This window comes from Haliaeetus albicilla, chromosome 2 (genome assembly GCF_947461875.1).
Source record: "Haliaeetus albicilla chromosome 2, bHalAlb1.1, whole genome shotgun sequence".
Taxonomy (NCBI): Eukaryota; Metazoa; Chordata; class Aves; order Accipitriformes; family Accipitridae; genus Haliaeetus; species Haliaeetus albicilla.
This window is the reverse complement of record NC_091484.1, coordinates 75,448,893-75,469,310: the sequence shown is the minus strand read 5'-3', so window position 1 is coordinate 75,469,310 and position 20,418 is coordinate 75,448,893. Positions and strand designations below refer to the sequence as shown.

General features: G+C 44.8%; 1 protein-coding gene across 2 annotated transcripts in view; it reads right to left on the bottom strand.

Moving 5' to 3' along the window:
- PLCD1 (phospholipase C delta 1) overlaps positions 1–20,418 on the bottom strand; it is a 57,521-nt gene that overhangs the window by 10,688 nt on the left and 26,415 nt on the right. For both annotated transcript variants that reach the window (XM_069778290.1, XM_009916448.2), the window contains exons 4-8: positions 16,197–16,326; positions 11,635–11,863; positions 10,302–10,503; positions 8,402–8,546; positions 7,193–7,342 (exon numbers count right to left, since the gene is read on the bottom strand). In XM_069778290.1, the coding sequence (XP_069634391.1) occupies positions 7,193–7,342; positions 8,402–8,546; positions 10,302–10,503; positions 11,635–11,863; positions 16,197–16,326 (856 nt within the window). The remainder of the gene's footprint in view (positions 1–7,192; positions 7,343–8,401; positions 8,547–10,301; positions 10,504–11,634; positions 11,864–16,196; positions 16,327–20,418) is intronic.

Genomic DNA, 20,418 nt, shown 5'->3' with positions numbered 1-20,418 from the left:
TTCTGGACAGGTGCCTCGTGCATAGCAGACATGGGATTTTAATATGTAAGGGATCCTGCAGGTGATGACAGCCTAAGGAAGAGTTCCCAAACACTTCCCAAAGATACCTCCTCTTCTGAAAAGAGCTTCTCCTGGGACTGCTACCATGGTACAACATTAATCATAACCAGAAGCATGTGCCAATATAACACAGCTGACAGCTGAGCTAATCCAAGGAGCACATTTCTTGTGCTGAATCAACTCTCTCCAGCCTCTTTCAAAGTCCACGTAAAACCCTCAGGTGAAGGAACACACCAACAGCACATGGTTGCTCGCAGGCCACCATACCACTGATGTCTCTCTTACGTATCTCTTGACCATGGAGGAAGGCTGAAGCCTGGAGAGGGCTGACTTTGAACGCCAACAAGGCAGCAGCGATGCTGGCAGCAGGAAGCAGTACTGAGAAGGGTGACTGCCTGGGTGCAATCTCTAAGTGTGCAGGTTATGCCTTAAAATTAGGAGCACCCCTAGACCCTGCAGCTTCCAGGGAGGTCAGTGGGAGATTTGCTGCCACCTGGACGTGTTCAGTAGTCCTTCGGAGGGTGTTAGTTACTCCAGAAAAATGCAATCTCGGAATTAGTCAATACAACCCCTCAATCCACGTAGCATGTTCCCCTTTCTGAGTGACACCCTATATTTGCCCCTTCCACAACAGCAAAAGCAACAAACCCCACCATTCTCAAATGACAGGACTGTGGAAAACCAAGGATCTTTTATAAAGCAACACAGGCATTTTCAAAGAACACAATTCCCCCTTTGTGGGTGCAAGCAAATTGCATCACGTCTTTACAGAGACCAGCCCAACTCCTCACCACCCCACCCCGCTAAGCTGTGGATGAAGCTTGGTTTGAGCTGAAATTTGACACTGGCACCCGATGCAGCAGCCAGGAGTGTTTTTCTTCAGCTACCACAAATGATCTGTTTACATTGGGGCACTTTCCTCGTCACTCAAAAGCAAGGCAGCCGAAGGAATGTACCAGTTACTGGGAATAACTGGCCCAAAGGAGCAGTCAGAGCACAGCAGTATCCTCCTCCCCATCCTCAGACCATATCCCTCATCCTCCCAGCCCCTCAGCCTTCTTCCAGGCAGAGCTGTGACCTGCTACTTCACACCCATAGCTGGGACATGAATGGGCTCATCTTCAGAGTCTCACTTCAGTCTGCTGCTCACATGTCTCTGCCCACCCTCCTGCCTCAACATCCAGCTCTTCACTGTTCTTCCACAACACTTACTGGCAGCAGGTGAAATCCAGTTCTGTGAGTTTTTAGACTCCAGTTCACACTTTGAATGGACAAGCCTGGAGGGATTGCACTGGGGACAGTGAGGAGGGGCTCAGAGAAGCCCCTCTTGTCCTTCACAGGCTGCAGATAGCAACCTGCTATATAATATATTATCTGCCTCTGCTTTCTAACATCCCATAACAAATGTTACCACCTCATCTCACAGCTCAACAGTAGAGAACCAGGGATAAGGGATTTGGGGCAGATTGCTTGATTCTTAATTACCAGTAGGGCTACTAACCCTTTTTAAGATTCTCCAGTTCAGGACAGCCTGTCCAGCAACTGGGAGGTGTTATTTCTGGCACAAACCCATCCTACATGGCTGAATATCATCAGCAGTGAAGTCACAGCAACATGGCCTCCACCTTGTCTCTTCATCACACCCCATAGCAAGGCTGCCAGCAGTGGGTCCTCGGTGCCGCTGTTATCCTGTCTAGACTGTGGTTACGCCGGGAAACCTTGGATATGCTGCAGATGCTCCCCATGGGCACAGGGACACTGGTCAGCCCAGACTGTGTTGTACAAGACTCTCCATAGGGCAATTATGGTGGTCCCCTTTGGCCTTGAAATCTACCAGGCTGGCTCCCTTCTGGAGTCCTGTTACATTGCAGAGGTTTAGTATCTCCCTATGCAGGTAACTTCCATCGTGCCTACAAGGGAGAGCAGCCCATGTGCCACCCAACTCCACAGGAGATGCATTAGCTTATTGGTCCACAATGAGGGGTGAGAGTCACCCCAAAACAAGAGCATTTTCATCTCCATTTCCTGCAGAAAGTGCTATTCTATTGCAGCATTGCACGGAATCCACCTTGCAGAAGCTGCCGGTCCCAAACATTGTCTTCCTTCATTTAACATGGGTGCTAGGAAGCAAAGCCCTAAATTTGAGTGCTTATCTTCTTTAACAAGGTTTTAAATAAGCTGGTACACACAGACAAAAACACACAAATGCACGTGTTCCATCTCTCTTGGTTCCCCTTCATGTGATATTAAGTATTTCTAGCCTGAGGCGAAAGACACTCAGCTCATCAGTTCTGCTCTGTTGAGCAGATCCCTTGTCTTAGGAAGAAGCATTAGCTGAAATACTCAATAAATATTCTCCAAGTAGACCATAAAGCTATTCCAACTGCCTGTGGAAAGCCCAAGGCTGAATACAAGTTAAGAAAAGGCTACAAGGACACTGGACTACTGAGAACATACAGTGGAGTGGCTGCTGGAATACCTGCAACTCTTTCCCTTCCTCACGTGCCCTGTAAATGGCATTGCCTTAGTTCTCCACAAGTGGAGCTCCCCTGCTTTCCCACCTTTTCCACTGCATGCTGAATAAGCTCAGCTCTGCAAATGAAATAGTTCTGACACACAGCTTTTCTTCCTTTTGGAGTCTGTGAATTGGGACATGGCAACCATCTTAAATGAAAGCACTGTTGATTTTATCAGAAGGAGCAAAGCTGCAAAGAGCAGAGGATTTTAAAAGATCTGCATACCCATGTTTATCTTACCTGAACCTTTTCTGCCCCTAATAGCAACCTGAAAGCCATGGCAAGGTCCAATTTCCAGTTTTCATCTCAGTGAGAGTGGAAGATTTGTAAAGCAATCCACCTCATCAAATTTTCTGTGCCTTTGACACCTCCTTTAGAGTCAACAGAGAGAACTAAACACTCCCAGGGTGTGATTCTTCTTGTCTATTTAGACAAACACTTACTAGGAGGTGGACCACACCTCCAGCTCCCCTGACTGTATTAATTATTTCTCAAATGGACCCCTAAGTGAAGTGCTCATGTACATGGATATAGAGGGTCTGAGCACTGCCACCTTACATCCCGCTCTCAGGTTGAAGATATCCATCTCCCCAGATTTCTGAGAATCTGTGAGGAATAACGTATTCACATTCATGAGGAGATGTGCAGACCAGCTGCACTAATTGATATCACATCTCCATCTGTATATGGCTTTCAGCCTAGTTGTAAACTGAAGTGTTGCAGGGTTTAGCAATGAGTGGCACCAGAGGACGAAGAGAGTCTCCAGAAAAGGGGAAGAAACACATTGTCAAAGGAGGTTTTGAAGGATTTGAGGGAAACTCAGCTCAACAACTTCAGCCAAGAAGATGCACTGCAGACAAGACTGACACAAGCTGGGCTAACGTTGGAGAAACACACAGATGTGCAGTTAGGCAGAAGGCAGAAGGACTTGAAGCCACATTCACGTTAAGTATACAGTGCAAAAGTAATCCTCGTGGGCAGACGGTTCCTGGGGTCCCTGCTGACTTAAGAGACCTTTGGCTGAACCTGGTCTGGATTTAGCTGAGCCAAATCTAGAGGTGTTTGCTGCCTTGCCATGAGCACATGGCAGAGCACGTCAGCCACCCTGCTATTCAGATAAGTTGTGCTGAGCCCTGCATTGCCGCTGCTATACTCGAAGTGGTTCCTGAGCTGCATGGCTCAAAGTGATTGAATGGGGGCACTGGACACAGCAATGGGTGTGACTGATGGGACAGCATGGGATGGCAGAGGCCCCTGCCACTGCACTGGGCCTCCCAACTCGGGGGGCTCATGTTCCTGAGGGTCACCCACCAAGACAGGTCTGTTAAGCCCAAAGCCACTGTCGTTGCAAACAAGGAAGTCCAGGAACAAAAAGTTGGAGGGGTTTCAGATGTGCCTAATAGGCTGAATAGCTGCATGCAATGTTGGCAGCTGTTTTAGTCTCATTCCAGGGCTGGGGTTTTGCAGCATTTCTAGCTGGGATGCAGGGACGGGGGAATGAGCCCTGGCAGACCCCTGTGCAGACAGAGATGGGGCAGAAAGGCCTGCAACAAGCAATCAGCAGCAGAGACTGGATCAGCTCTTCCCTACAACCCTGGCACTGCCTGAAGCTTTTATGCGGGTTTTGGCCTTTCATCCTACAGGCCTTTAATTTACTATTGGGACCCAAAGACAGCAGCTTGAGGGAGATATTTAGATGCTCTGTGTAGCCCAACACTGTTCCTGAATGGAGCCTAATAAATCAGATGCCTGCCCAGGGCTGAGGTATGAATCATTAGCATGAATTCAAACTGTGTCGATCTTCCTTTAATTACTGACATTTCCCTGCTAACATAATCTGCAGCAATGCTTCGCCTGCTTTTATTTACAGCCTTTCAGCCCTCTTCCCAGTGACAGATCCTACCCTTTTTCTAATATAAAAAATACTACGTTGTCCCGGGCTTCCCCATGTCAGCTTCACAAGGAATTGGATAATCCAAGAGGTTTCTGGTTTGGTTTTCTTTTCTTTAATGTTTCAGCTTCAAAGAATTTTCCACCAAAAAAATCAGCAGTTCAGCCCTTTGTACTCTCCTAGTTCATGTAGCAGGAAGGCAGAGGAAAAGTACCACAGAGAAAAGGATAGGTTTTGCTACATTGGCAATTTTTCTCCCTTTAAACTAAATGGATCAGTCCCTCCAATGGAGCATATCAGCCCAAATCCATTCACTAAGGTAGATCTGGGCTGTTTTGTTCCAGCTGGGGCCATGTGTCCATCTGGGCAGGATGTTAGCAGGAGGTTAGATGAGCACAGGAATGGGAAAACCATCTTTGGGAAGCTGGGGTCATTCCCTTACACACACATCACACATTTCTTTCCCTGGTGTTTCTCCTTTCTTTCTTCTTATCATTCCCCTGGTCACAAGGCAGTGTTTTGAAAAGCCATCAGCAGCTTTCCTGATCCTGCACTGGGGATAAATAGCAAGCCAGGAGGTGACACTGAAGACTTTCATTCTTCCAACCCAGTAACAGCCTGCAGAGATCTGCCTTCATGCTGGGTGTATCCTCATCCTGGGAGAGTCACTTCTTAAATGGAGGCACCTTGTCTGTGCCAGTGCAAAGGTCCTGCTGAAGCAGCAGCATTAAAAATTATTATTCATCCTAATTTATTGCACTAGTGTCTAGGGACCAACCCAGATCAGCTTCCCTCTGTGCTAGGCATTGTATCAAGTGAGGCATGACACTCCCAAACGAAAGGGGAAAGTCAGAAAGGGAAAAGAGAAAAAGGGAGAGGGAGAACAAATATAGAAGATATTTTGGGTGGATCATCTTCCTCTCCTTTCTCCCCTGCTGACTGCCAGCTTTATCCCACCCACAAACTCCTTCCAGCTCTGGCTAGGCATGCTCATCCAATTTTTGGCAAATTATTTCTTTAGCAAAGAAATGCAGTTTAAAGGGAACTGCAGCTATCCACACAGAACTCGGTTTCTGCAAAGTGCTTAAGAGAAAAGAAAGAAAAACACAAACCCAAAGCGTGGAAACAGATGAATGTTCCATTTTGGCTTCTGTTTTAGAAACAATTTTTTTTTTTTCATACCAAGATTCCATTTCCAATTTTTTCTAATTGTCAGCTAATGATTTTATAGTTGTGATCCACTGTTGAGGACTGTGTATCTCCTTCCCCCTGCAGGGTCCAAGCTCAGCTCCCAGCTTCATGGCTGCCCTGATTCATGGGAATCAAAGGGGCATCTCTATGCAGCCACCTGCCTCCCTTTGTCCTCCATAGACATCTCCATCCCCACCACCCCAGGCCATTCTCAGTGGGAGGACACTTCGTGCTTGATACAGTTTTAGGCTACCTGTACCGGTTTTCCCCTTGAGTTTTGAGGGGCAAACAATCACAGTTGTCCTTCCAGCCCTCATCACTTCCTAATCAGCAATCTGGATTCCACAGTAGAGCACCAAGGCATTAAAGGAGGAGGGGAGCGTATGTTACATCCCTCAGCAGAGAGCAAAACATCTCACCTACCATGAAATCAGGCAGTGTCCAGTCTTGCTGGATTAAAAACACAGAGACACCTTATAGTCACTCCTTGTGGTGCTAATCTTTCCTGCATGTCCAGCAACCTAACAGTGCTTCAGAGGATTAGCCTGAAGAAGGTCATATTCGGCTTTGGAGTGTGGTGAGCAGACACAAGACAGACCCTCAGCATTCAGCTCCTCTAGGACAAGCCAGAAAAGCAACCTCCTCGTGGGATGAAGGACATTCCCTGGCCTTGGTAAATGGACCAGGAATGTCCTCAGTCCGGGAGGGATGTCTCCTCTGAGACCTTAGACAAAACAAGGAGCAATGGGGCATTTTGTGCTTGATGTGCACAGGCTACTTCTAGATACTCCTATTTCTCATTCCACCTGTCGTGGTTTAACCCCAGCCAGCAACTAAGCACGACTCACTCACTGCCCCCCCACTCAGTGGGATGGGGGAGAAAATTCGGAAAAGAAGTAAAACTCATGGGTTGAGATAAGAACGGTTAAATAGAACAGAAAAGAAGAAACTAGTAATGATAATGATAACACTAATAAAGTGACAACAGTAATAATAAAAGGATTGGAATGTACAAATGATGTGCAGTGCAATTGCTCACCACCCACTGATCGACGCCCAGTAAGTCCCTGAGCGGCGATCCCCCCCACCCCGCACTCCCCCCAGTTTATATACTAGATGTGATGTCACTTCGTATGGAATACCCCTCTGGCCAGTTTGGGTCAGCTGTCCTGGCTGTGTCCCCTCCCAACTTCTTGTGTCCCTCCAGCTTTCTTGCTGGCTGGGCATCAGAAGCTGAACAATCCTTGACTTTAGTCTAAACATTACTTAGCAACAACTGAAAACATCAGCGTTATCAACATTCTTCCCATACCTAACTCAAAAACATAGCACTGTACGAGCTACTAGGAAGACAATTAACTCTATCCCAGCTGAAACCAGGACACACCATTGCCCACAGACAATTTCTGTTCCTCAGTAAGTGCAGTTCCCACCAGTCCTCAAGACTATTGTCCATGGCTTGGCACCCAGCAAGATAGACCTCTCCCTTGTCCTACCCTCAGAAGGCAGAAAGTGCTAGAGTGGCCTTGCTTACCTCTGGGGAGGGGAACTGGGATTTGTTTCCATCAACTGGGGCAACCAAGAGCATGTCCTGCAGGATCGTCGTCATGTGCTGAGCCATGACCTTCTGCTGGTCGACGCTGCAGTGGTTCTCCAGGGAGATGATGACAGGGTATGGCGAGGTCTAGAACAAGAGAGCAACATACATCATCAGTGAATTCTGCAATTTCACCAGTCTATAGCAATTGATATAAACGTCAGTGCTGTTTTCTCTGGAAATGAGTGTATCAACAACAGGGTCTAGTATTCTGCTAAAATGAGCATTTGTTAAAAAAGGACGAATTTAACCGTGCAGTAGCTACTCAGATCTCTGCTGATGCCTTCTAGAAATGATGATCCAATGGACAGGGCACCAGGCTGGGTCAGGATGCCTCCCACAGACTTGCTGGGGCACTTTGTTGAGGCTCCCTGTGCCTCCATTCTCCACTTGCACTGTGGGTCAGAGCACTTTCCTACCTCACAGGAAGGACTGGGAAGGGAGGCTTTGAAATCACTGGGTTTGCTTAAGTCCTTAGGTGGCATGAATCCTTCCTCCATTCATGCACAGGCCTGATCTGGTTCCCTGTGCCCCCCCCGGTCAGTTTGTGTGCCGAAGGCATTGGCATTTTCACTGCTTTTTAGCCCCAAAGGAAACTTGGTACTAGCTCTCAAGTGCACTGAAGGAAAATAGCAGAAAGTCCAGTGAGCCTGGACAGACCCAAGGTTTTTTAAAGGCTGCTGGCCCAGCACTGCCATACAAGAATCCAGACCTGCTCATTCTGTTTAAAGCAGAATAGCAGTCCTTCGCATTAGTCCCTCCAAAATACATGCACGTGAGTTCCTCTAAACTAGGAACAGACCCTGAGACATAAAAGCCACACAAACCATGGGCTTGTTTGTATTTCCCACCAGGTGTGCTCAAGATATTGGGAATTATTTTCATGTAGTGGGGTCCAGGATGCAGCTGTGCTGGTATAGATTCAAATTCATCCTCAGATAGTGCTCTGCCCATCCAGCAACTCCCAGGAATGGATCTCTGCAGAAAGCAGAACATGTATGCCCAGACAGAAGGACACATCTTGTACCCATGAGAAATGCTAAGGTGAAGTCTTCATTGTTTATGCTCTCTGCTGGGAGGGCACAGACCTACTATCAGTATTGGATTGTGCAATATGAGAAATCTCAGAGGGTCCCTCGTCCTTACTTTGAAAGCATAGTTCTTGATGGCCTTAATGACATCACTGAAGAGGATCTTGGAGGTGAGAGTGTAGCCATGATAAATGATGGGCTCTGAGTTAGGGCCATCCCAGCAATCCAGTTCCACACAGCGGCAGCCTTTGGTGAGGGCTCTGGAAACAAAGAAGGGACCTGGTTGGGTTCTAATCCTTCTGCTCCATCTCAAAATGAGGGTGGATCAGGCACAGGTATTTGCCTGGGAAGGCTGATGGGAAGTTTAGGGTGCAAGGGAGAAAAGAGGAGCTTGGAAAAATGGGAAAGCAGATGGAGAAAGGATGGGATCAGGAGAGCTCAGGGTCAGCAAAGAGAGCTCAAGGTTGAGCAAGGGAAACACAGTGGGATCTGAGAAAGGAGGCAGTGAAAGTCCAAGGTAAGAATTATCCAGAGAAAAAGACATAGTGAGTGCCAGATGAGAAAGGACACTCATGACTGTGCCCCAAGTCTTTTCCCAAAGATGGTGAAGAGAAAATCAAGAGTGGCTGCATTGGAAGAAAGACAGTAAGACAGTCAGCCTTAGAAGCTAGGTCACAAAGCCTGGATGATGTGACTTCTTCATCTAGATCTGATAAGACATGAGAGATGAATCCTCAGAGCTGTCAAGCAGACAGCTGTGGGAACTCCAGCATAGCTGGGGAGACCAGTGAGGGCCAGTTTCCCAAACTGAGTCTACAGACTGAATTTCCACTTGAAATTCCTGCCTCTATATATCCATACTCTCATTTTAATTTACTTTAAAATGTAGGTTCCCCCTGTACAGACTTATCTGTCTAGGAAGTGATCTTGTCTCTCTTACAGTAACTCCCTATACATTTCAGATAACACAACTCCTTTAACTCATTGCAATAAGAATCATGGGATTATTTTTCTTTTTACTACCAAAACATTCTGCAAGAGACATTCGAACAGCTACTGAAAAGCAACTTGTGCCAGATTTCACTCTCTACTCTTTTGAGATTGTGACTCTAGACAGCCACTGTTCACTGAGGATCAGATAAGTAATAAACAAAGACAGAATTGCAGTCATTGGCTTGCTTATAAGGAAACACTGTCTCACTTGAAAAAAGTACAGGTCATAGCAGAAGTAATGTAAGGTGGTTGTGCAAATTAGTAAAGGCGACTGCAAAGATCTGGCCATGACACATCAGACAGCAGTCGTTAAAGGCAGAAGTAGTCAATACCTCATGTTCTGTCCAGGGACGCTGTGGGAGTATCTGAGCTGCTAAAGAGGGACCAGACATAAGTGTCCTGATCACCCGCACTGCTTCATTAGCTTATGTGCCACCTCTTTTTTTGCACCGCTCCAACTAGGTCTCTCCAAAATAAACCCCAGCATGGTTCTAGGGATAGTCCATGCCAGGGGCTACTCCCAAAAGGCAGTACAGATCATAAACATCACAACAGTATGCATCATTTCAGCTCCTTCCAGTCCCCACACAGTCCTGCAGCTCTGTCCCAGAAATCTTTGCACCTTATAAGCTTCTTGCACTCTCTCATGCCATATTCTGGGGAATGCAACATATCCCCTCAGCATCATGCTTTGAAAACACCATGCTAGAGGGCTGCAATCCAGCCTCTACATGATTGCAGATATTTTAAACTACTCCCAAATGTGGTAATTACACATCTTACAGTCAGGTGGACACCACATGGGGCCCAGCAGAAACCCAGGTCAAAGTGCTATGAAAAGTGGGGCATGGCTAACCTGGTTTAGAAACAGCTCACCCTGATGTGAACATGGGCCAGTCCACATTACCTCGTCTCAGGGCAGGAGATTGGTCCTCTTGCATCTAGTGGTATAGATGCACCCCATGTCTTCTGTAAGAAAGAGGTCAACCTCTCACACACATAAATACACACACATACATTACCTGATATAGGCTTCTGTGCTGCTTGGACCTGTGAGCTGGTCTTCCATAAGATACGTATTGTGTGAGGATGACACCAAGTAGTGACTGAGAGGTTGAGTCATGTCCTGATAAACTTTACGGTGGGAGGAGTTGAATATATTTCCATCATCGGACAGCAGGTACATCAGGAAACCATCTTTGGTCATGGCATTACCCCTCTTGGCTGCCAGATAAATAGACAGAAACCCCATACTGAAAATCGGACACCACCAGGTTGTGCCATCATCTTCACCATGATGCCTGCTGCTCTCCAGAGGATCTCAAAGGCAAAACACGCTCCCTAGGCATTCAGCTAATTAAGTAAAGATATTGATGCTGTTCAGACAATGACAGCTTCATCTGCCTGAAAATGCTTTTAAAACCCCTTCACAAGCATGGCTTTTTATGGCACTTACTGTCCTTGATAATACCTTAAAAGTGTCAAAGACAGCCCTTACCTCACCTGTCTCTAGAGATCTACAGTATAAAAATCTCCATTTGAGCACTTCAAGCTTCCTTCATGCCAATACAGAGAACTTGTCAGATGTCTAAACATAGCCAGATAAATCCTGTCTAGATTATCCAATGAATACATGATTTGCAAAGAGTAAATACAAAATTACCCAACTTTGGGGAGAAATTGAGATCTCTCTGTATTGAGGGACTGAGCTAGATCTCAGTCTAATCCCCAAGTCTGACATCTGCAAAGCACTGTTTCTCTCCTGAAGATATACCAGGATAGTGTAAAAAAAGCCTATGATCCTGTGTCTGTTTCTTGAACGTGTCCTTCAAGGTGCTCCAGACTGGAGATTCACTTAATTTCTGAGCAGAAAGAGTTCTGTGATTGCTCTCCTAAACAGCTGTCACCTTCTTGGCCCTCTACTCATACATAGATCTCATCACCCGATGGCTTTTCAGGTGCCCACATTCAAAAACATCTGCCTCCATTCCTGCTTCTGGAGAACAGAAATATTGCTACATTCTTAACCTTGCACAGCCATGTGAGGTCTTGGCACTTGAATAAGCTGTCAGAACCTTTCCCTCAGGAATTTCATCACCCTCTAGCCTACTCTATATAAACCCCTCTCCAACTGCTCAGCATGCCCAAGCCAAAATTGAAGGGAACTATTTCCCAGGCTCTCCTGTACCCTCCTCTCCTAGTGCTGCTAATGTTCCTCTAGAAGACTGGTGTTTTAGAAGCAGCTGTGAAGAGAAAATGACACACATGGCTGCAGAAGAAAGCAGCAGCAAAGCAATTCATAGTTCATCAAGCAAGCAAGATTTTGAACCAAACCAGCCAGGGTTTCCAACCTACCTCTTTCATTTGGCTCATATCTCTGAATTAAGGCAGGGGCAGCAACAACAGCGTCTTCTTCTTGCTGTGTCTCATAGAGGAACCTCACCAGGTTCTGGCAGGACATGAACCCTTCTGCATCTGAGTATTTTTGGAAGATCTTGTCTATTTCCTTTCTCTCTGTCAGTATCTTGTAAAACTCCTCTATCTCATCATCCTCCAGAGCCTCTGTTTTGGACTTGTCACAGTGCTGTAAACGTAGAGGGGAGAAGGAGTGAAAACCTTCTTTCCTTCTGGCATATGCCAGCCGTAATCTGCACCAGGGCTACACAACGCAGAACACAAAATAATTGGAAATGGTTACTGGCCAGTGAATGAGAAGCACTTGGTCCATGACAATGGTTCTCATTGACAAGGCCAACAGTCACATAACAGTTACAATTATTATTATTTACTCATATTATCAGTGTGCCAAAAAGCACCAGGCATGGCCTTGAGCTTCACTGCACTGTGTACTGTGCGAACCAGAAGTTAGAAGGACAGCTCAAGACAATCTAAGTACAAATCAAGGCTCAAGAGAAATGTAACTCTTGATCTCAAGTGGTGGAGGAAAATAGGGAAACAATTAACTCAATGCATCTTAAACTACGGATAAAGACCATGGCCTAAAATCCAGCAAGTAAAGTGAAAAGGGCCTTCCCCTTGACCTTAATGGGTCTGAGCCCAGGCCTCAAGAGACTGTCAAGGCTAGTAGTAGGGCTGGTTGCAAAGATGGCATCAAAACCAACTTTAAAAAAATCCTGCTAAACATGTGCACGTTTAGGTATGAAAAAATCCCTCTTTCCATGGAAATTTTCCATTCTCATCCAAAACCCACCAAGTAACAATTTCAAATCAGATATCAGCTTCTCAAGGAGCTGCAATTCAAATTCTTCATGCCCCCATGTTCCTCTGTGGTTTGAACTTCTCTACTAGATAGCAGCTCTGACAGATCACCACAGTCAAGGACTTGTTTGACTGTGAAGGATTAGGAGTTTAAGATATGCAAGCTAGTTTCTCCATGAAGGACAACAGCTACTCCAACATCAAATATTTCCAGTTTATTTAAAATATTCCTGGGTTCAATTTTTTATCAGACATTACCATTTTTCTGTGGCAAATCCTGATACTAATTCTGTGGTTTGTTCCTAGCAGAATTCTTCATGGGGAGGTGAACAACTCTTTTTCAGTCATCTCTGGGATGTAAACCTCTACATTAAATGTGGGCTGAGCAAAACAAGCTGCAATGGAAAGCAAGAGCCTATCTCAGAGGAATCACTTACGGCATGGAGCATTATACCACTTCCAAGTGTTTTTCCCTGCAGATTTCAGCCATCAACCCACTTCTAGTTAATGCCTTGTTATTATGATGATTGCCTCTTTCTCAATATCTAAAGCAAGCAAATAGACCCTTAACAGTGGTGTCCTAACCTCATACAGCCCACTCACATCTTATATTTCAGGTAAGCCTGAAAAATGTCATTTTTGGCATGGACATCAAAACCCCTGCAGGATATGGCTTGCCTTACTTAGTCTTTGGCCTAAAACCTTCTCTTCTTCAGGCCTGAACTCAGAACAGAAAGTGTGCTCCAGGCCACTCAGAGGAGGTTATGGTGCATTACATTTCACCCTTGCTATGGACAAGTTGCTATCAGTTACTATGGCTTAGCCTACAGATGGTAACTTGTCAAATCAGAGGAATTAAATTGCTTTCCATCTTCAATTTCTTATGACAGATAGAGCTATTGTCCTGAGATTTATGATCAAAATGCATGTCTCAGTTTAACCAGTCATCATACTAATCTCAACCTAACTCTGCTAATGATCTCAGTGATGGCCACGGTGGCTTTGGCAGTGCCCCAGGCAAGATGATAATGAGGGACTTTCATCCCCTGAAAATCCTCCACTGGAGTCCTTCACTATCTGTTTATGGTGCACATATAAAACCAAACAAAATGATGGTGATACACAGCATTTCACAAACTGAACCGATAGCAAAAAGTTCAACTTGTCCTGACTTCAGAATCTGCTGGGTAGAAGCTATGGGCTCATGTCAGGGATGGGACAACCTGTGAAATGCTTGGTACTACAGACACCTTCAAATTAGGTTTGAGCAGTCCAGGAACTGTCTTTTCCTTGCTGCCTTCCTTGTCTATGATCTTGTGCTGTGGCTTTAGCAGATCTCACAAGCTAAGCTGAGCATGATGCTTAGCAATTTTAAAAGGAATATAAAGAGGGAAACCAACTGGTAGAGACTGCAGGGATGCCGTGAATGACAGATGTTCTTTTCTTTAAGACATAGCAAGGAAAATGACATGATATTACTTCTAGAAAACTGGCATTATAAGTGATGTGCCTTGGGAGGTTTGTTCATTAGTGGCCATTGAAGATTGTGATGGAAATAGGACAATAGCATTGGCATCATAGTCATATTCCAGGACAGAGCAGATGCACAGTATAAAAGCGAGCTCCTTCTGCTTGGGCTACAAGAGCTCCAAATTAGAAAGAGAATCTCAACCCAAAATACTGTGTTTTACCTCACTTGTATAGATCATGAACCGTGAGTCCTGAATGAACCTTGGCCTGTCAGAAAAAGTCAGAACCTTTCTGATGCACCAGAATGAATATTCAGGTTGAAATGAAGTAAGCAATTAGAGAAGATTTGCACAGTTTCTGGTTGCATTGCATATGTCTTACTTAGGCGTGTCTAAAACCTAGATGAGGACATAGAGTTATGTAATGAAAAGCAAGAATAATGTGAGAACATGCCGTGTAGCTCTCTCTTAAATCCTTGATGACCCTTCCTTCCTGTGATTAAATGAAGAAAAACTCACTAAGACAGAAAAGATCACCCTTTTAATATGCTGTAATGTCTCTCAGTCCATCTAAGTTTAGGCAATATGTAAACTGAAAATGTAATTGCTTTAGGACCAAGACAGACTCTTCCTGGAGGCAATTCAGCCCACAAGAGATCTGAATTAACCTCTGAAAAGCCTCTCTTTCCAGTGGCTATACAGGAAACTTATAACAATTACATGCCTAATAAGGGTACTTCAACTAACTGCTTGCATTTAGATGGGTTGAATCAAGGTTTAGTAATTACTTAGAGTCCTTAAGCAAAAAGAGAATTGAACTTCATCAAGTTTCCACTCCTAGAGATCCCTTGTAACTACTGCAATAGCAAAAGAGGCTCTTTGAATGAAGAGGAGACTGCACCTCTTAAAAAAAAAAAAAGGGTGTCTTTTCAGATTCTTGATTTTTGAAGATGTAGGGAGTGATTCATCTGACATATGTGAGATGTATCGTTTAGGATGAGGTGAATTGCACCCCTGTCTCCATTACTGGCTTGACCTACACAGACTGCAAAGGAAGTTTAAGTGTTGGCGACTACTTCCAGTGTAGATGTCTGCACTGGAGACATCTAACACAATCAGAGGAATCCTAGTCTTATTGTTATTTTTCCAGGGTCTTCCTGAGCAGGGAATAAAGCATGGGATATGCCAGCCAGAGCAGGCAGTACATCTGGAAGACTTTGCAAGCTGAAATTCTTTAAGATCTGCTGATGACCTTCCCCCAATTCTTGCAGAGGTACCAGAGACAGAGAGACTTCCCTAAAGCAAGGATTAGGAAACTCGTTCCTCCTTTGGGGGAAGGTCCTAGTGAGATCTTGCCAACCTTCCCTGCTATCTGCTTACAGGAAGGAGCAGGAGAACTACTGCCTGGTGCCCAACACCACCCACACATTTACTGCTGATCAGAAAAAGCATTTCTGAAACTGCACACCCATGAATTCAAATCCTCCTTCAGACAGGATGGAAGTTTGGAAATTATCCAGATGTTTTATCTCACCTCAGCAGGAAGGCTTCTTTAGAGAAAAAGAAAAAGCTTAACAACTGAGAAATTTTCATCCCTTTCTTATCTTCTGATAGGCTCAGCCAGCAAGCTGAATCATGAGAATTTAGAAGTTTATGTCCCTGACCAGATTAAATATGCCTTGGGCTATTAAATCAACCAGACTGGTCCAGGCTTGGGTGCAATGTTACGTATCTATCATGAATCTGAGTTTTTTTCCTAATTTGCACTTTCTTTTTGTTTACACCTGTCACTTGGCACCCTCCTACTCTGAGAAGGTGAGGATCTGGATCCATAATTGTAACCAAACCAATTTCAGCCAGACTTAGGCATTGACATGTGGTTGTGGCACACAGAACTCCTGAAACATCTGGGACTCAAAGTGCACTTGAACTCTGCTTTTCCCTTTTTCTCACATTATCCATGTTTGCATCTCATCTTCTCTGAATCCTGGCAAAATTTGGCATCAATGGTAAGGAAAGACCTTAACATACCTTCATTAAAAGCATTGTGCTGGCCTAACTCATTTGTTAGTGGGAATCTGCTGACCACCAAAAACCGAGAGTCCTTTCTTGGTATGAGAAAAGATGCTAGGAGTTCACTTTAAGCTTAGGTCTCCAACCAAAGCTGAAAGCTGTGGGAAACCTTGACCTCAGCCAACAGCAAATACTTTATCTGCTTGCTCTCATTACCTGGAAAATCTTCTTGGCATGATAGTCATCAACTTCAATGTTCACTTCTTTCAGGAAGTTCTTGAGCTCTTTCAAGCTCATCTTGTTGTCTTTGTTTTTATCAGCTTTCCGCAGGCAGGTATGAATCCAGCTGCAGGATGATGTAAGGAAATCTTTCCAGGTCAGTGCCTAGCCTAAATACCACCCTTCTGCTGCCCATGGCGGAGGGGGAGGGGGGAGAATATCTTCTAAAGAACCACCTCTCCAGCTGCTGTAAATCAGCATGCTACCACTGAACAGCTTACATCATCTCACCTTCTGCTCTGAAAGAGCAAAACAGTGCTTTGGCCCAAGCAAAATGTGCTGTAATACAAGTGACCGTGGCCCAGGAGAAGCTTTTCACCATCTGGCCAAGGCCGGATCAGATCTCTTTACCCTGCAGGAGTTTCTGGCCACAGCCAGAAACAGTCTGATTTCTCTTTTATGACAGAAAGTGCATTCTGCTCCAGAATGTTAAAATGGGATAGAGGAAGGATGAAAAGAGCTCCCAAGTGGAGCTTGGTAAACCCATTGTTATAGATTTGATCAATATTCAGTATATCAAGGTGAACACTCAACAGAGATTCTCCAAAAGAAGCAGTAATGTTAATTTTTGGGCTCACCTTCAGCTTCCGTATTTTTTTAGGGATTTTTGCTTACATGTCTTAAGAACTTTGTTGTGAGCAGAATCAAACCAAACTTTGTGGGTCTTGGCTTCCCATCATGAGATGCACAGGGTCTGTTACTGTATCATACTGTGATAATGGTTCATAAGAGCTTGGTTTATAATAAATTCAGTATATCTACGGATCTGGAGTAATTACTATAAAGAAATGAGCTTTTTAATGTGATGCCAGATAATTTGAACTCAGTCTCTTGGGAAAATAATGTTAGACAGTTGAGATACCTTGCAGTTTTAAACAACAAAACATATGCTTTTTGCATTGCTTTACTGTCAAATAAGAAAGGTCATCCAGAAAAATCTCCTATTTTTCAATAGAAAAATGATCAAAGTAACAATTTGATCTCCACGAATGTAACCTTCCACATCTTGCATAGGAAGCATTGCTTCAAACTCATTCTAAAAAAATCTTTAAGCAGAATAAACCTCAGGATTAGCAAATACCAGCTGAGGCATATAGTACCATAATGTTTTAACTGGGCCTTTCAAAATAACCCTCAAAAAGGGCATTAACTGACAGCCTTAAGGGACTGTAGATGTAACCCTGAAACAGAGTATTCACCACAGTTACCACTGCATTCAAATATTTCCAAACTATGGAGATATGTGTAAACTGTTTGTAAGTATTGTTTGTCTCATGGAAAGTTGAACTTTCGGTCTTTAAAAATCTTGGCAGGTGCTACGCAATGACCTCAAACCACATCCGTCTTAGCCTGGCAATATTAATATTCCCATTCTTTAGACACGGAAACCAAAATAAAGAGGGACTACATTTCCCCAGCTCCCAGGGACACAGCAGGGCCCTGAACCAGGCTCTGGCTTGGACTGATTCTTCCCAGAAAACAAAGTTCAAGTCATGAAGCTGCCATGCACAGAGGATGCTCTGCTGAGAGCATAACACCATCCACTCCAAGGTGGAGAACACCCCCTCCACCAGCTGTGCTCCAAAGAGCATCTGCTCAGCATGTCAACATGGTGCCAATGGTGGTGCCACCCATTCATGCTCGTCCCCCGCACCTCAGCTCCCCTTTATAGCCTCCCCTAAAAATAACAGGCTGGAGTAACATGCAACTCTAGTGAGCCAAAAGGAAATCCAGTCTGTCATGGCCAGAGATGAGCAGCACGGTTGGATAACACTAACTGTGTGTAGAAACTACTCTTTTTGCTCTAACCACTGCAAAAAACCACCTTTTTTTAAAAGTCTGCAGTCATTTCCACTGATCATGAGCACCTAGAGGTCATGCACATATCCAAAGTTGACTCTGGAAGGCAATGTGCGGGCAGCAAATGCATCTGTAAAAGAGTATGCCCAGGTCCTGCCTGCAAATGGAGGATGCTTTCCTGTTATATCCTTTCCAGGGAGGCTGAGCAATGTAGGAGAGAAATCAGAGAGCCCACCAAGAGCACAGGCACACAGTGGGCACTCTCGCTGCAAGGACAAGCAGCAAAGAGAGAAAAAGGAGACTACAGACAACTGGGGCCTCAGCCTGTTGTTTCAGCAAACAGCAGCATTCAGTCCCCAAAACACTCAAATTCCCCATGCATCTGGATCCCCTCAAGCTTGAAAGAGCTTAGGGGAGCTGGATGAACTAAGCACGTCAGCTGAAATTCTTCTCATCTGATACAAACATCATTTTGCTGCCCTGGTTGTGGGTCTTCCTTTCACCTTAAGCACTTATTTGGGCCTGGGTGGATTAGGAAAAAGCTGTTCCCATTCCTGTATACATCCAGAGAGAGCCTGCTTCCTGCCTCTTGTTTTTAAAGGATCTGCCAGCTCCAGCGCTACCAGCTTTCTATTAGAAACCAAAGAGGGATGACTGAAACTATCTGGCAGATATCCCATGAATGTGCTCAGAACAGAAATGCTGCAAAACTTCTGGTAAGACCTTTCCCATCAGAAGAAAAGCTCATACATAAATCCCAGAATCGAAGCAGATGGTGCCACACTACTCAAATGAAAAGTCCCCTGTATTTTGTGGTCTAAAGTCTTCCCTGCACACATACCTGCAATATTTGCTAAATAACCTATGCCAGCTTGTTGCAGGGTTGAATCTGAGGCTTAATAAAACAGTACTGTATGTATAAGAACATCAGAAGTACTCATCAAGCATGTGGGAGTTTTATCTTTCTGGGAATATAAGACTGGAAAGGACACATAAGACATTAAATAGAGTCCCTTGCTACCACAGGCAACTCTGTCATGTTATAAACTGAACAAACCCCATCTGAAACTAGCAAGGTTTTTGCTTTCAATACTTGTTTTCAAAATCTTGCACATTCCTTACTTGCTTTGCAACATTTTGGAGGCTGGAAAAGATACACTGCAAGGCAATTCTCCAGTCATGGGGGACAGGCAGGGGACCCAACACTTCTCATCTACTGACTCTTCCCCTTCTGTGCTCACAGATGTGGAGAACACTTGTGAGGTTTAAGGAAGATCTGAGTAAGCCCACGCTGCCAAGCAAACCCAGTGAAGACAGACTAAATTTAAAATCCCAGGCTTTAATTAAACTTCATCAAATTTCAAATGAGAAATCATGCTGTTCTGTAATTCCAGGTTACGTTAAATGGCCTGAGACAATCCCAGATTGGAAGCCAGCACTGCACGGTAATTACTCTTCCAGAAATACGGCTTGCCTACCCACCCTATTTAGCCTCAATTCTGCTTTCCAAAGACAGAGAGGCACTTTTCCATGCTGGAAATTTACAGCCTTCTTCCCTTGCAAATGTCATTGTTATTTTTCCCCCCCTTAGCAATCTTGTCTCTTCTTATGGGGAAGTTTTTCAGCAATATATTCAATTTGACACACTCCAGGGACAACTTTCTGTAGCCCAGATTTTCCCCACACACTGTTGGGTGGGGGAAGCCTTCACATTTAAAAGGAAAACTGCCAGGGTGCAACATTTCCAACAGCACCGAAGTTTCAAGATTTCAACTTGTCTACGGACTGCTCCCTACCACCATGGACACACAACTGATAACACTGCTGAGGAATGACTTTACAGCCTAGAGCTTGAAAAAAACATCCAAAAAGACACTCATAGTGCAGGAGATAAACACAGCATCCCATGCACATCAGAACTAACGGAGTCTGATTCCTTTAAACGAACAGCGCTATGGTTGTGCAAGTGCTTATTAGACTTCAGAGAATCCACAGAAGAGTAAAGCCTGATGAAAGCTCAGCGTTTATGTGCCATCTCCTTCATCATCAGTACATTATTACCCAGCAGGGAACCCACGTGGAGTGAAGCCTTTACTGAGGGCAAGACTCCCTGGTGCTGGCTCAGGCTCAGACTCCAGCTTTGTGATTTTCCCCAGCTGAGGATTTTGCATCCTCTCCACAGATGCTTTGATGTTGAACAAGGCATGAAGCTCACGCAGCCTTCTCTCACTGAGAGCACTATCTGGTTTCCTCGCTGATAGCTGGATGCCTATCTTTGTGAGCCTTAATGGAACTTCATATTTTATAACTGCTGTGGCTCCGTCAAATCAGGGTGAAATCAGCCAACAGGTTCATATGT